Source organism: Montipora foliosa, chromosome 12, assembly GCF_036669935.1.
Source record: "Montipora foliosa isolate CH-2021 chromosome 12, ASM3666993v2, whole genome shotgun sequence".
NCBI lineage: Eukaryota > Metazoa > Cnidaria > Anthozoa > Scleractinia > Acroporidae > Montipora > Montipora foliosa.
The window spans coordinates 2,618,638-2,636,137 of record NC_090880.1 but is presented as its reverse complement, the minus strand read 5'-3'; the positions used below and the strand labels follow the sequence as shown (position 1 = coordinate 2,636,137).

Genomic DNA, 17,500 nt, shown 5'->3' with positions numbered 1-17,500 from the left:
TCCTGAATGCATACCATGTTTGCAGATTGACGACACACCTTGAGGTTACTCATGACTTGCCATTCATCTGTTGATGGGTCATATACCTCACAAGACTTCAGTAGTTTAGAAGGTCTCTCATTTTCAGTCATGCCACCTGCTATGTAGATCTTTCCATTCATGGCTGCTCCAAAAGCATCATATCTTGCCTCATTCATAGCTGCAACCTCCTCCCATGTGGCTAAAATAGGATCAAACCTTTGTACTGTTTTAGATGCTTGGAACTGAGAATATTCAATTCCTCCTAATAAGTAAAGGTGTCTTTTATCACTGACTAAACAAGCTCTATAGCGAATAGTTGGTGGATTAGCCACATGCTCACATAAACTCTCATCAAGCTTATAGAGAATAATGGTGCAACCAAATAATGCATAGATGCAACCATCTAGAACTGATAAACAAGAACAAACATCACTTTCATGTCTTCCTTCAACTGCCACCCAGCAATTAGTGGAAGAAAGAAAGTATTCTATTACTCGAGATTTTCCTGGTCCAACATGCTGTCCCCCAAAAATGCAAACTTTATCTTTGTATTGAACAACAGCATGTTCTTGATGTTCAAATAACATGTCTGACAACTGATACCAAATATCTTTCTGAGGTGCATAGCACAAGGCAGTCCTGCCACCACAAACAAAAATCACATCTGTGTATTTCTCCAAGCACTTCCTGGGTGGCTTGGCAGCATTTTCACAGTATGGATCAACAATGCATTTCATGGACCTCAACACAAAATTCAAAGTCTCCTTGTTCATTGTCACCAGTTCTTCATTGATCAATTCATTAAAGAGAAAGTCATGAGATATGGATTTCAGACGGACTTGACTCAACAATTCAGCAAAGTTGCTTTCTCGTTCACTCTTCTTTTGAGTCACCCACTTCACTACTCCCTTAAAAATCTCTTCCTCGGAGGTGACAGTAACATCATCACTGGAAACCCACTTCATGACTTGTGCAATATCGAGCTTCAGGAAGTCATCTGTTTTCATGACTGAACTGAAATTTAAGTTAATAAACCCACGGGATTCCCTCGTTAATTCCAAACACTGATATTTGTCGGCAAAGTAATAATTGAAAATGCAGTTTTCAATTGTAATGTTTTCCTCCAAAACATCACAAGCGAAAGTCTTCAAACCTGGTAAGAGAAGATGGTCTGCTACTGCCACTAAGTCGTGGGCAGTATCCTTAGTGACTGCAACATTACCAGTGTAAATGTATTTAAGAACTTCTTCCATTACTGACCCCGTTGCTTCTTCAAGTTCTATCCTGATGAACTGTTCCTTTCTCTCTCTCATGTCACTGACCAGAAGTGAAAGAAAAAACGGGCTTGCTGCTGCTAACACAAGTCTGTGAGCTTTAAACTCTTTCTCTTTTACTGAAATTGTTACATCGAAGAAACTCTCTTTTCTTCTCAGAGCATCCAGACGATAGATAAGTTCCTGACAGTGTTTTGATGGATCTGATGGCATTGGCTGTGAAAGGTCCGCCATGTTGGAATTCCATGCGGAAGTGTTGAAATCTTTGATTTCGTAATCAACTGCTTCCACGTCTTCTTCGACACCGATACACGCAAAACGTTGCGACATGATATTGCGTTGGTTAAGAAATTTTTAAAAAGTTAACACTGCAGTGCTCAATATATATTCTCAGAAAATACAGAAGGTGTGATCACCAGCCTGAAACCCAGTCTCTCTCTCTCACCCTCTCTGTCAAGAGGCCTGTGTACATGCGTCAACGTAAACCCTACGTCTCCTGCTACAGCCTGGAACAAGGTGGGAATTTAGTTGGGAAAGTAAAGGGATTTAAGACAAAATACAGGCCCCAGGTGGTAGGGGATTGGTAACTTTCATTTTAAGCGGCCCCTTCTCCCTTTCGGGGGGGTTTTGTGTGACACCCCGAAAGACGGCTGCGAGGGAGACTACCCGGGCAACAGGTGGGAATTTCTAACTGAGCCTGCTTATTTGCAGTCCATATCGGCCAGGTTGGCAGAAGATAAAGAAATAACTGCTTTGAAGGCTTAGGCTGTCTCGTGCAACTTCTTGAGAGCGTCGTTAAGTTGTGCATTCTCAGCCTTGTTTCTCCCAAGACTGTAAAAAGGCCATACTGTCTATGTGGACATCTAGGAGCGCATTGGTAACGAGGGTTTTACCAGCCTGCAATGTAATAAGAAAGGCGAGGGTTTCTTTAACAAAAATCACAAGAGATCTGCTATCGTCCACCCAGTAGTCCCGAATTTCAAAAGGCGGCATGCCCGGTGACAGGATGAAGCCTCCGCAACCAAAATCTGAAGCATCATAGGAAATCTTGACCACAACTTTGTTTTTATTAAACCAAGGGAGTCAACCTTCATAAGAGTCGAGTAAACTCCATTGTCTTTTTTTGCCTTCCTAAGTCTCCCGTCACTCGAACTAAACGCGAAGCCAGCGGTGGTGGGAAAATATTTTGAGCGTAGAGCAAAGCAGCAGGGACGGGGGGGACATTAGGATTTTCGGTTTTGTGGTTTTGGCTATTTTTTAGATCGGTGTTTCGGTTTTGGTGTTCATTGCTGTTTGCGGATTTTTCGTTATTTAGCATCTGGTTTTCGGTTTTCGTAGAAAATACGAGCGGTTTTTCGGTTTTGTTATCCGATGTGCTTCTTGGTTTTCCCAATTCATCGGCAATATAAACACCATATGTACAATTACAAATTTAAAACCAAGTATAGATAAAACTATGTAAACTACATTAAATATCTTACTCAATATCATACATTATAACATAAATTCGATAGTGCTAGCGTGCTTCATATTCTTATTGGGCACGCTAATGACGTCAGCAAACTAACAGCTCGTTGATAATGTTATAAAACAATTAGTTCATGCGTCAGCTGTGCGTATGTCGAGATATTGATCACTTGAGAAGTTTGGAAAGCACTCAAGAGGCTAGAGTTGCACTCGGCTGCGTCTCGTGCAACTCTTACGCCTCTTTCGTGCTCTCCAAACTTCCTGCGTGCTCAATATCTCGACATACGAACGCTGACGCATGAACTAATTGTTAAATAAAAGCTTCTTTCCATGGATGCCGTGTTTAGAATAATGGCTTAGATAACCTCTTTAATCAGTCGTTTGAATCGATTGAGGGACTCCGCATTCCATAGTTCTAATGGCAAACTGTTCCACAAAACTGCGCCACTCTAGCTAAAGCTGTTCTTTTGTAGTAGTATTTGACTCCACTATCCAATCAGACACAACACGACTAACTCAACCACAACACAACTCTGTAGATACGTGGGCATGTAGGACAGCAAGCGCCACAAGCCGGTTTATTTTGCTTACCATATGCATACAAACTCCGCTCTAGCATAACAATACGTTAGCGTACTTGATGGTACTGACAGAGAAACATGGGCATGGGCATGTGTGACAACAAGCGCCACAAGCCGGTTTAATTTTGCTTACCATATGCATAAAATCTCCTAGCGTAACAATACGTTAGCATACTTGATGGTACTGACCTCCTAAAAACTTGTTAAAGGAAAAGTACACTGGGCACCTGCCGGATACGAAAACCCAAAACCCTTCGGGAATGAGGGAACGTATTCTCCAAACCCTATGCAAGTGCCACTATCCCATGGAGGCTAAGGGGAAAATTTAACAAAAAAGTAGGCCAAGAAAGCTGAAACTAGACTGATTTAAATCCCTAACGGTTCACTATTTATACGACAAATTACCCATAATCCCCAGCAGACAACCGGACCCAGTCCTCTGGTCCGTGCCGGCAAAATATCCATTTCTGCCAATTTCGCAGGCTATAACTGTCAGAAATAGCATTTTGTGCGCGGTTGCGGAACATTTACCTTATTCAGTACCTTATTGAGTCTCTCAAACAATAACCAGAATCGCGATGGACAAATGTCGCGCAGAGATACTCAGGTGCTAGTCCCTGTAGGGACTTAAATACCATTGTTGCTATTTCAATTTGCCTTTGAGAGACTTAAGATTTCCATCTTAAAAGTTCAAATAAATTGTTGACATCAGCGTCATAGTTAGAGTAGGTCAAGACACGGGCTGCTCTGTTTTGTAGTTTTTGCAGTTTGTCCTGCAGTTTGTCCTAACAATTTCCCAAAACAATATTGCAGTAGTTGAAATGAGTTTGTACCACGGCCTGATGAACAGAATGTACGGTCCCATAGGGGACAAGATGCCTGTTTTCACTCACGTGATCAGTAACCTTATTTTTCCTCCGGAACAAAAGAACGTTTGAGTTATAATAGAGCTCAATTCCCGGAGACGTCACATGAAAACACTCTATAGCTAGCGAAACGCCAAAGTTATTGAGAGGATGCGTGACAAACTAAATGTCGAGGTAGGGGATCACGCGTGTCAAATGACGACCGAGTTGATGCGGAGTGGATAAAGATGAAGGACCCCATAAAGATCTGGACGAGCATGAAATGAGTGAGGAAGCTAGTGACTCTGATGAAGGCCAGCAATAATTTAATGAAAGTAGTGACGAAGTGAGCGCAGATGGCAACAATTCCCAAGGCCAGCAAGATAAATTAGGGACATCGACGAATTTTCTCTTTGGTACAACGTCGCGATATGCAAGGGCGGTGCCTGGAAGGAGGGTGGGGGGGGGGGGGGGGGAAGGGGGGCGACTCTCATATAAAAAGGGGAGGGATGCTCATCATCTCGCTTAGGGGGTGTAGATTTCGGATTTTGGTCTCACTTAGGGTGTTTTGGGCAAAACGCAATCATATCTAGCCGTGAAGGTCTCCTTTCGGGTTGCGCGCGAAGAAATATAAAATTGTATATTTACAATTTTCTATTTCTTCACGCAGGTGAAAGTATTAGATGATAATGTATTTGCCAGCATTACAAGTTGCTGTATTTTTTATTTCTCTGTGTTATAATATGGTCTCTTATAGGAGTCAAAAAAAGCCTTGGCCACCCCCAAATTGGTCTCCTTTAGGGGTTTAATGTAAAATTTCCGACGAGCATCCCTCCCCTTTTTATATGGGTGAGGTTTTAGACCAAGATTAAACATTCCATTCGAATCTCTGTTTAAAACTGTCAGGTCTTAGTTATCAAATAGAAATGATCAATTAGAGATTTTCGATTGAAGTTTCCAGAGCTATAACTTTTTGCAATTGCAAGATTTCAATTCTAGAGAGGACTTGTGTGCAAATTCTCCTAAGCTAAATTGGTTCCATTACTAGCTGCTTCACGGAAAATGAGCCCACAACGTCCGGGCTCGAAATAGCGGCAGAAATAAAGCCTTTGGTTTTAGCAGATACTAAAAGATATGAAGGCCTTAGACAAGTCCATGACATTCATAAATACTTTGATGAAATAAAGTGTTGGTGTAGTGTGCTCTGTATGCCCCACTTGTCACCATTGTATCGGTTTACCTAACGGTTTTGTATGCGGTTTTCGGTTTTGGCTGGATTTTTTTGCGGTTTTGCGGTTTTGGATGCATTTTTCTTTGGTTTTGCGGTTTCTAATACACCCTAATGTCAACTTCAGGGACTGGGATACAAAACGAAGATATTTTACCAGCCAGTCGCTATAGGGTCTTCACTGCATGAGACCTCTCAGTTGGCTAAGATGTGTTCACGTAAAGTAGCGAACCTAAGCTTCTCATCCTCCAGTAAAAGGAAGGAAATCTAGCTACTTTATTCCTTGGAAATAAGTGCCAAAAAAGCTCCACTTTTCTCCTCGGTTATTGAAAAAACCTGAGGGTTTGTTCCGCCTGAGGTTCGAACTCACGACCCCCCCAAATGATGGCTTATTGCCTAAAGAACCAAGCCAATGTGTCGGCTTTCATAAAAACTTTAAAGTGCTTCTTTTAATTAAGGGTGATTTAGACAGCACGATTTTGGTTACGAATTTCTAATGCGAGTAGCTTATACCACGACTTAACTACAAATAGTGCCGTAATAAGACCTACGACAGATCTGAAAAAAAAAATGCAAAAAAAGTTGTAATTTCACCAGCCTGTAAGCAGGTTGCGAGCCGCAATTGCGTGAGAAGAATGGGGCGGGGAAAGTGCTTTTCCTTTCCCCATTCTTTTCACGAGTTGGTGGCTCCACAGCCAAAATATTTACTCAATACCCTGCTTACAGGCCGGTGAAATTTCAACTTTTTTGCATTTCTTTCAGATGTAATTTACGCATCTACGCACCACTGGCAATAAACACAAACCTGCAACATTCGGAGTTTAAATCCTTCTTGTCCCCAGAGTCCGCTTTTCTATTGAACAGCGCCAAGAACACGGACTTCGACCACAGCCAAAGCAGGAAGTCGCGAATCTCGGACTTCCGGCCCTTGTGCGCAGTCTCAGAAATTTGAAGCAATAACGGTCGTCAACGGTTACAGAATTATACCCGCACTACCGCGACTGCGCGTATTTTCGGCCCGAGTCCACGAAAAGATGCGTATTGACAAAAGCCCATGAGTAGGAGCGAGCAACTCCCATACTATGCCTATGTCACGGCGTTTTTACAGACCAATCTATTTTTGGACTACGTTTGCCGCAAAACAACAAAGACAGTTCCGGTTCGGTGACGCTATGACGTCACGTTAGTGTCTTGTGACTGGTCATCGTGCTCCTGCGGGGGTGTCATTCGCGGGAAATTAAAGCTAAAAATAAATGGGTGTGTGAAAACGCCGTGACAGGAAGATATGGAAGTTGCTCGCTCATACTCACGGGCTCCTGGTATTGAATAGAACAGCGGTTCCACCACGATTGATATATTCGATGCAAACGAGTAAAAGTTTTTAAGGTCAAGCAACACGAACGGTTGACTCAGTCGATTGAGCATCAGACTACGTGCGAGATCAAAAACTCCGGCCAGACCGTGAAACTCGCGTGTTTTACTTTTTAAAGAATTGAGAAGAAAAGTGCTGCCTATGTAACGTCATCTAGAAATGATCAGAATCTCTAGTCTTCTGGACAATTTAAAGGGGAAGTGTCACACTATTTTAACCAAACTTGAAAACAATAAAAGACGTCTTTGCATCACTGAAGACCAAAAAATAATGCTGTAGTTTTGTTACCAATAACCATTGAAGTGCTATGAAGCTATTCTTGGTTGGTTGCAGCCAAGAATGGAGGGGATGGAAGTGGATGGGCCATTTTGGAGACGATGTCTTCAGAAAGTCATCAAAAATTAACTGCGAATAGCTCTCTGTGCCATAAACATATTTCATATCTTCTCAGTGGGTTGTCAGGAATGTTGAACTTGTGAAATTAATTACTAATTTAGATTTTTACCCAGTTTTGACCTAAAAACAGCAAATATTTAGCATGACAGTGCCTCTTTAAGCAATTGTCTCGGACATCTGAAAAATCCAAGTGGCTTCAACGGAATTCGAACTCATGACCACTGCCAACACAGGAGCCCAACAAATGAACACAGGATCCCCAACAAATTGACCTGCTCCCAGCTGAGTGGCCTCAACGCTCAGTCGGTAGATCATTGACAGGCATCGCCGCAGAGGGCATGGGTTCGAATCCCGTTGAAGCCGCCTGAAATTTTCAGGTGTCTATAATCTTTATTTAACCACAATTCATCATCAATATACAAACAATTGAAAATTATAAACTAAGTACTCACCTTATTCCTAAATGGCCGCCATATTAGTATTCTTTTGTTTCCATGCAAATTGGCCCTTATGGCCTGGCTTTCAAATGCAAAATTCAAAAGAATATTTAACCTTGAACGAGGCCATAAGGGCCAATTTGCATGGAAACAAAAGAATACTAAAATGGTGGCCATTTTGGAATAAGGTGTATGGATAAAACTACGGTATCCTACTCTAACATCATAAAATAAAAGCTGCTTTCCATGAATGCCGTGTTTAAAATACTGTGCTGGATATTTGTCGTGCGAGATCAAATACTCCGGCCGGACAAAACTCAGGGTAATGACATGTACAAATGGTCAGAATCTCTAGGCTCTAGGGCAATTTAAACAATAGGCCTTATTCACGATAGCCGCCACGTTGGTTTTTAAATTGTCATGCAAATTAGCCATGTGTTATGCTGCGGGGCAAACATTGGAAAAAACGCAAATTGCGGAAAATCGGCTTGTCGAAATATTGAAATAACATTGCTAAAAGTACATTTTAGAATTTACAATTAAGTACCTTTAATAATAATTTTATATCTTTGATTGCCTTTGACATTTTGACTTTCTACTTCGTTATCTGCTCATTTTTCACTAAAAGAAACATCAAAGTAACTTGTGTAATCATTCTATTTTACTACTTAGGTGATAAACATTCAATAAACGTGAGACAAATCATCTGTGTGGCTAAGATGTTCGTTATAAGCTCTCGAATTTGTGTTGTTTGCCTCCTCAAAAGTGTGTAGCTAATTTGCATGATAATAGCAAATCCAGCATAGCGGCCATCGTGAATAAGGTCTATTGTCTCGGACACCTGAGATATTAGGGAGTTTAAAAAACCACGACGGCAACGTCACTTCAAAATATACGTTGTAGCTATTCTAAGTATTTCGGGATTATTCAATCTTGTTTACATTCTACAATATGTGCGAAGTGTCCTATAACTGGACTGGCACGGACGGATTTGAAGTAAAGAGAGAGACTGAAAGATTCACTGCAGTTGTCCACGTTGTCGTCAAAACCTTAAACTTGGTCATTTCACGTAGTAGTTTTGACGAGTGACGGGAGAGAAATGTTCAAAAATGCGTGCGGCACGTGCAGCACGAGCATTTTGGTTCTTTGAACCAATAATATCACTGCTTTTTGGCGTTGTCGTTGCCGTACCCGTTGTAGCTTCTTAAACTCCCTATTCATGTGTGTTCAACGGGATTTGAAATCATGACCACTGCCAATAAACCAGCCCAACAAATGAACACATTAAGCCCAACACACCAGCACAACCAATGAACACAGTACCCCCAACAAATTGACCTGCTCCCAACTGAGTGACTTCACAACGCTCAGTCGGTAGATCATTGCACAGGCATCGCCGCAGAGGGCATAGGTTCGAATCCCGTTGAAGCCGTCTGAATTTTTCAGGTGTCTATAATCTTTATTTAACCACGGTACAATTCATCATCAATATACAAACAATGAAAAATTATAAACCAATTATAGATAAAACTATGTAAACCATCGTCGCTATCCTACCCTAATATAAAATAAAATCTGCTTTCCATGAATGCCGTGCTTAACATAGTGGCTTAGATAACCTCTTTGATCAATCGTTTGAATTGATTGAGGGACTGCTTGCCTTAGTTGTAAAGGAAAACTGTACCACAAAACTGCGCCACTATAGCTAAACCTGTTTTTGCAGTAGTAGCTAGTAGTTTATGCGTGGTTGCGGAACATTTACCCTATTCTCTCAAACAATAACCAGATTCGCGATGGACAAATGTCGAGCAGAGATAATCAGGCGCTAGTTCCTGTAGGGACTTAAATACCACTGTTGCTCTCTCAATTAGCTAGGATTTTCCATCCTAGCTAGGAGTTCAAATAAATTATTGACATCAGCGTCATAGTTAGTGTAGGTCAAAACACGGACTGCTCTGTTTTGTAGCTTTCGCAATTTGTCCTGCAAAGTTACCCCACAGTTTTCCCAAACAATATTTCTGTAGTTGAAATCGGTTGTAATACACGTGTATGGCCTGGTAAATACAATGTAAGGTCCTTAGTAAGCTTATAATCGAGCCGCAATCCTAGTGATTTAGCAGTAGTAACTTGCTCGATAGGAGCGCCATTCACAGGGTTTGAGCCAGGCCGCGCCATTGCGCCAATCCCGCACTGATATTGAAATTGTCCTTAAAAAAAACAGCCAAGGGGACATTTTTGTCCCCTTCAAAATCTGGGGGAAAACTTAGAAGGAAGCACACAAGAAGAGACAGTTGAGTACAAAAATTACAATCTGAAACACAGACCGTGCATGGGAGGAAATTTATCGTGCGTTTTAAGTTCATTTTAAAGTCACGTTTCAGTCCGTCTACTGATGTTCAACCAAGCGTAATGCACGCATCTGGGAATTAAAAGGTCACGGCGAAAACTTATTCGTACAATAGATAGCTTTTTTCGCCTAAAATCGAGGTCAGATTGATCAGAGAAAAAAATACAGAAGAAGAAAAGTGTATTAATGAGGAAGAAACAGATGGGGCGCAAACGAAACCACGATATTTCCAGAAAACTTGGTTGCGAAATTACACTTTGTTGGGCCATGAAAAGGAGGCGATGTTCTGCCATTTTTGTCGGAAATCTAAGAAAACAAACCCCTTGCCATCGGAAAAAGGGTGTACAAATTTTAGAACCTCAACTCTCCGAAAACACAACGACTGTAAAGAACACGTGGATGCTGTTAATTAGGAAACTATGGGGGATACACTCAGAACACCATCACAGCGTCGTGTTTGTAGAGAACATTGGTCAATCGCAAGCCATTGACACCATTTTCTTAACTTTCTTGTTTGTATTAATTTTTTTAATTACAAGTAACAGGTAATAAAATATGTTTTTGTTGTTGTGCCTGTTTCTTTGTTTGAACGTAAGAAAACGGAAAAAATTGACTGTCCCCCTAAAAATGAAAATGTCCCCCACAATTTTCGCCAAGGGGACAAACTGTCCCCCAGTGATCAAATCCTAACTCAAACCCTGAATTTATTCATTGAAGGTCTAGGAGGAAGTATTAAAGTACACAGTCTCTGTTTTGACCCAATAAGCATAAATTAAGTTTTTGTCATATTAAGCGTGAGTTTATTTGCTATCAGCCAATTGCTAACATTTACTAAATCGTCAATTGTCAACGCTGAAACCCGCGTAGGTTAGGCGAGTATTATATTAACAGAAATTTCAAGCTCACGCTATCCTACCCTTATGTCATAAAATAAAATCTGCTTTCCATGAATGCCGTGCTTAAAATAGTGGCTTCGATAACCTCTTTGATCAATCGTTTGAATTGATTGATAGACTGCTTTCCTTAGTTGTAAAGGAAAACTGTACCAAAAAACTGCGCCACTGTAGCTAAAGCTGTTTTTGTAGTAGTTTATGCGTGGTTGCGGAACATTTACCTTATTCACAGAGTCTCTCAAACAATAACCAGATTCGCGATGGACAAATGTCGAGCAGAGATACTCAGGCGCTAGTCCTCGTAGGGACTTAAATATCATTGTTGCTCTTTCAATTTGCCTGTGAGAGGCTGGGATTTTTCATCCTAGCTTGGAGTTCAAATAAATTATTGACATCAGCGTCATAGTTAGAGTAGGTCAAAGCATGGGCTGCTCTGTTTTGTAGTTTTTGCAATTTGTCCTGGAAAGTTACCCCACAGTTTCCCCAAACAATATTGCCGTAGTTGAAATCGGTTGTACTACACGTGTATGCCCTGGTAAATACAATGTAAGGTCCTAAGTAAGCTTATCACCGAGACGCAATCCTTGTGATTTAACAGTAGGAGCGCCTAGTCAATAGGAGCGCCATTCATTGAAGGTCTAGGGAGAACTATTAAAGTACACAGTCTCTGTTTTGACCCATATGCATAAATTCAGTTTTCGTCATATTAAGCGTGGGTTTATTTGCTATCAGCCAATTGCTGGCATTTACTAAATCGTCGTTTAGACAAGATTGGAATTTTTTGATTCATTGGGGTTCATTTAGGGATGCAGGGCTTTCCTGCCTGTCCTACGATTTTCGAACATCTAAAACATGATAGAATTGCCCATTTTTAACGGATGTTTACCCTAAAAAGGTCACCTAGAATTTTCGGGAGCCTTTTTTCTGGCTGAAATTTTCGAAAAGGTAAGTTTTGGTCGCTATAATTTTCGGATCACTAAACTTTCAGGGAATCCGAACAGATGAAAAATTTTTAGGGGATAAAAATATGCCTATATCTACCGTTCAAGTACTAAAATTTGTTTAACACTGCTATGTTTAAGTGGTTTTGAACTATATTCTCGTTGGGTGCCCCTGAGGGATGGCGCAGTGGTGAGAGCACTCGCCTCCCACCAATCTGGCCCGGGTTCGATTTCTCGACTCGGTGTCATAGGTGGGTTGAGTTTATTGGTTCTCTACTGTGCACCGAGAGGTTTTCTCCAGGGTACTCCGGTTTCTCCTCTCCTCAAAAACGAGCATTTGAATTGATTTGCGTTGATTGTTAATTTCACTTTACAGTGTCCCCAATTAGTGCTGCAGCGCTAAATCGACTATACACTTAAATAAAGTTCCTTTTCTTTCCTTTTCCTTTTGGATATTGTGAGCCCTGAAACAAGCGTAGGTAAGGCGAGTATCATCAGCATACATCCTTGATTGACAATTTGAAAGGCAATTTGGCAAATCATCAACATACAGTAAAATATAACACCAGTCCTAAGATAGTGCCTTGAGGAAAACCACAGCTCAATGAGCAGCTCCTAGAGAGCGAGCCATTGAGTATCTCTGCATGCGGTTGTCCAAGTATGACAAACCAAGAATGCCCGTTATCGCATATTCCATAATTATTGCTTAATTTAGATAAAAAGGATTTCGTGATTGACCGTATCAAAGGCCTTCTTTAAGTCCAGGAAGACGACTGCATTGACTTTTCCTCGGTAACGTTATACGTTCCATTTTACCTTCCATTTTGCCTCCACTACTCAACCGGACTAACACAACAATAGGGAGCTTAAGCACCAGCGTTTTTGAGATGCGGACGGCGACCGGAAGTGAGTTGTTTTCCCTTTTGACTTGTCTTCACACAACCACATTTACATTGCTAAGTATCTTTTCTCCATTAGAGATGATTAGTATAAAAATCTGGGAGACACCACTGTCCTGGAACGCGAAATGTTTTCTTCCGGTTGCCGTCCGCCTCTCAAAAACGCGTGTGCTGTGTGCTAAAGCTCCCCAGTAGTATTTGGGCGCGTTGGCCTGCTAAGCTACTGTGCCATTTATTTAGCATTGAAATGGGTGCAAAAACACTTATACATCAAATCTATGTAAAGAGAAGAGCAATGCATCAGATTCGGACACAAAAACCCCTAAAAACCAGCAGGAAGAAAAAACTGGGGAACTTGCACCCCCGGCAGTGGTGCGACCCTTAAGGTTCTAAGGTATTCTTATTGAAAACCCCTTAAATGAGAGGGTCTAGACCCAGGGAGGGTCCCATGTGATCATAACGTTTTCAGATTAACGTACCAGAAATAGTTATACCATCTATACGTTGTAAAATACATTCAAAGTAAATGAGTAAAAACCAAGAAATGACCAGGGTTATAATTATGGAAATTTCAATTACTAAACAATATAAGGGCAAAACCGTTAACATTTTAAAAAATATATATTTATCAAACAATTTTTCAGTTATTATCCAAATTCGACAATAGATAATTATGTGGCTAGCCAAAATCAACATTTTTGTAAATTGCGGAAAACCTGTCTGTCTATACATGATTCTTTTTTCTTGCTAACGAAATCCTGAAATTTTAAGGTGGGTCATACGGCTAGTTTTTAAGAAAAAGGCCCTTGAAATGCCTGGTTTTTAGTTCCCCCACCAGGTATATATTTAGCATTTTTCCCCAATTTGCATTTATTTGTTATGTAAAATTACATTTCACATCAATTGCAGTGACAAACAATTCAGAAGTGATATCCTGTTGCTTTAATTTCATGGATTTCAAAATGTTGATCATTTTCTTCGGAAAACTGTAGTAAGCCACCTTAAGAGGAGGTCACTTGCATTTACATACATACATGCTTAATTGACCACTCCCCATGGTGGCTTTTCAGAGCCAATGAAACACAATCAACGAAACAACAGAACACAACAACTACAGCTGTTAAGAATCCCAACTGGCCGGAAGCAAACCGGTTGGCTATTTACAAGTGCAGCTGGGAAGTTGAACCAGGGACTACCAGGAACAAATTCAACGAGTGGTCAGAGCGGGTCTTGAAGCCGGAATCCCCAGATCTCAAGGCAAGCGCCCTAACCACTGGGCCACAATGCCTCCTTGTGGATGAAGGGAAAAATGGTTAAACAAACCCTTAAATATCAGAAAACATTTCTCCACATGGCACTAAGAAGGAATGTTACCATAGAGCAGTAATAATACTAAATTTAAGGCAAAAATGTCTCCAGGTGTCAGTATTTGAAGGAATGCCACCACCACCACAAGGCAGTCATAAGAGAAATGTCAAATCCTACACAGCTTTTCTAAGAGGCTCTTGTGGATCACTGCAAGACATGCCTTATGATGAATCTTTTTCTTTCAATTCTCAGGATTTTGATTTTCAAAGTTAGTGGGTATAGTGGACTTACTTTTCCATTCACATGCTTTTAACTCAAACACTTCCACTGATAACTCTCTTGAAGACTTCTGTATGTCTTTGAAGCCACCAACCACATAAAGGGCTTCCTGAACACATACCATGTTTGCAGCTTGACGACACACCTTGAGGTTACTCATGACTTGCCATTCATTAGTTGACGGGTCATACACCTCACAAGACTTCAACATGGTATAACGTCCCTCATTTATATTTATACCACCTGCTACGTAGATCTTGCCATTCATGGTTGCTCCAAAACCATTACATCTTGCTTCATTCATAGCTGCAACCTCCTCCCATGTGGCCAAAATAGGATCAAACCTTTCCACTGTTTGAGATCCTCGCAAAATAGCATTACTTCCTCCTACTAAGTAAAGGTGTCTTTTATCACTGACTAAACAAGCTCCATGAGCGAGAGCAGTTGGTGGTTCAGCCACAGCCTCACAAACATTCTCATCAAGCTTATAGCGAATAATCCTGCGATCATAATTTAATAATGCATAGATGCAACCATCTACAACTGATAAACAAGAACAAACATCACTTTTATGTCTTCCTTAAGCTGCCACCCAGGAATTAGTGGAAGAAAGAAAATATTCTATTACTGAAGATTCTCCTGAACCAACACGCTGTCCCCCAAAAATGCAAACTTTATCTCTGTATTGAACAACAGCATGATCTTGATGTTCAAGTAACATATCTGGCAACTGATACCAAATGTCATCCTGGGGTAAATAGCATAAGGCTGTTCTGCCACCACAAACAAAAATCACATCTGTGTACCTCTCCAAGCACTTCCTGGGCGGCTTCACAGCATTTTCACAGGAGGGATCAAAAATGCACTTCATAGATCTCAACACAAAATTCAAACTCGCATTACATGTTGCTACCAGTTCTTCATTGACCAATTCGTTGTAGAGAAAGTCATGTGACATGGATTTCAGACGGACTTGACTCAACAATTCAGCAAAGTTGCTTTCTCGTTCACTCTTCTTGTGAGTCACCCACTTAACTATTCCCTCAAAAACTTCTTCCTCGCAGCTTTCAGTGACATAATCACTGGAAACCCATTTCATGACTTGTTCAATATCGAGCTTCAGGAAGTCGTCTGTTTCCATGACTAAACTGAAATTAGAATTAATAAACTCACAGGACTCGTCCATTAACTCCAAACACTGATATTTCTCGGCAAAGTAGTAATTGAAAATGCAGTTTTCAATTGTAATGTTTTCCTCCAGAAAAACACAAGCCAACGTTTTCAAACCTGGTAAAAGAAGATAAGCTGCTGCTGCGACTAAGTCGTGGGCGGTCTCCTTGGTGACTGCAATATTACCAGTGTAAATGTATTTAAGAACTTCTTCCATGACTGACACTGTTGCTTCTTCAAGTTCTATCCTGATGAACTGTTCCTTTCCCTCTCTCATGTCACTGACCAGAAGTGAAAGAAAAAACGGGGTTGATGCTGCTAACACAAGTCTGTGAGCTTTAAACTCTTTGTCTTTTACTGACACTGTTACATCGAAGAAACTCTCTTTTCTTCTCAGAGCATCCAGACGATAGATAAGTTCCTGACAGTGTTTTGATGGATCTGATGGCATTGGCTGTGAAAGGTCTGCCATATTGGAATTCGATGCGGAAGTGTTGAAATCCTCGATTTCGTTTGCAACTGCTTCTACGTATTCTTCCATGTCGATACTCGCTGAACTTTGCGAAATGATAGAGCGTTGGTTAAGAAATGAAAATAATTTATCACTGGTTAATTAATGAAGAGACGAAAATACATTAAGTCATTCTCGTCCCCACCGCCCTTTTCGTTTCTCTTAGTCGGCGGGACCTTGGCACGAGAAAACGAAGGGCTCTGGAGACATAGGATTTTCGAGTCCCAGATTCTAGGACTTCCGGTCTTCATGTATGCAGTCGTGATGTTTCTATACACTGTGTGTGACTGTCATGGCGGTTGTCGAGACAGGATTCGAGGAATCCTTGTGTCGGGCCTTAAGGGGTCTCAATATGGAAAATGTTTCCCTACGTGTACAACAGAAAGCGGCGATAAGGAACATTGTTTTTTTTTAAGGAAAGACACTTTAATTATTTTGCCGACAGGCTTTGGCAAGTCATTGATTTTTCAGTTGTTGCCCTTTGTTTTTGACTCGTGGCTTGGAGCAAAGAAATCTTTTATTTTGGTTGTTTCTCCTTTAAACGCCTTGATGAGAAATCAAACAGTCAAGCTGAACGATATGCAAGTTAGAAGTTTAGTGGTTCAGAATACTGAGTTGTTAAGTGATGTTGAAATTAACGAAATCAAGCAATCGAAGTATAGAATAATTTATGGCCACCCGGAGGTATTTCTTGGAAAATTGCGTAAGTTATTGGATTGCGAAGAAGTGAGACACCATATGTGAGCTATCGTGATTGATGAAGCACATCTCATTGTAGAGTGGCAAGTAATTAACTCTTGCCTTTATTTCTTTCCAGTTACTTCGGTATAATCTATTGTAAGGCTTTGCTTACGGTTTATCTTCATTTTAGTCTTGCCCCACCCTCAATTTTGTGGTGAAATTTGTGAAAAAGTTACACATTATTAAAGTAAAGGGGGACAATGTTTGTGTTATCATCATTTTTGTTTTATCACATTCAGATCATCCCAATCATGCAGAATTTGCACGTACCGATCAAAACTGTAAAATTAGCCTACACCATGTGATCCTCAAGAAAATACTAATGCAAAACGTGGAAATCCAATAGGCCACTTTCAAAAATAACATAATACTCTTTGTTTGCCCTCAAAAATTTTGCATAAGTCTTGTTTTTATTTTCTCTTGGGACCTTTGTGAGTCCCAAGAGAGACTGGAAACATTATGCTTATGGAGGGCAAACAAAGAGTATTTTGGTAATTTTGATAGTGGCCTATTGGCTGAGCAACATGTACCTGTAGTGGTAGTGGTAGTGGTAGTGGTAGTGGTAGTAGTAAAACTTCATTTCAATTTGGTATATTCCATTCAGGTGTAATCTGCTATCATTGCTCACTAACTATTGTTATAATCATTCTTACATAACATTGTTTTTCATTTTACTTGCATTTTATTTCTAGGAAGAGTTTTCGGTCTGCATATGCCCAACTAGGTATGCTAGGTGCCATATTTCCAAAGGTGCCTCACCTGTAGTCGCGCTAACTGCAATTATACATTT

General features: G+C 40.7%; 3 protein-coding genes across 3 annotated transcripts in view; all 3 read right to left on the bottom strand.

The window, feature by feature from the left end:
* The window catches only part of LOC137979152 (kelch-like protein 3), a 2,792-nt gene extending 1,087 nt beyond the window's left edge, over positions 1-1,705 (bottom strand). The window contains exon 1 of the mRNA XM_068826347.1: positions 1-1,705. This exon is cut by the window's left edge and continues 1,087 nt beyond it. Coding sequence (XP_068682448.1) covers positions 1-1,625 — 1,625 coding nt within the window. The 5' untranslated portion in view covers positions 1,626-1,705.
* An 11,678-nt stretch (positions 1,706-13,383) lies between these two features.
* LOC137979336 (kelch-like protein 12) lies at positions 13,384-16,077 on the bottom strand. Its single transcript, XM_068826571.1, has one exon. It carries the CDS (start codon positions 15,997-15,999, stop codon positions 14,869-14,871), a length of 1,131 nt encoding a protein of 376 aa, XP_068682672.1. The 5' UTR covers positions 16,000-16,077; the 3' UTR covers positions 13,384-14,868.
* On the bottom strand, positions 14,251-14,852 carry LOC137980537 (influenza virus NS1A-binding protein-like). The gene is made up of 2 exons (XM_068827994.1): positions 14,830-14,852; positions 14,251-14,788 (listed from the first exon to the last, which is right to left on the bottom strand). The coding sequence occupies exons 1-2, from the start codon at positions 14,850-14,852 to the stop codon at positions 14,251-14,253; spliced, it is 561 nt and encodes a 186-aa protein (XP_068684095.1).
* Positions 16,078-17,500: the final 1,423 nt, after the last annotated feature.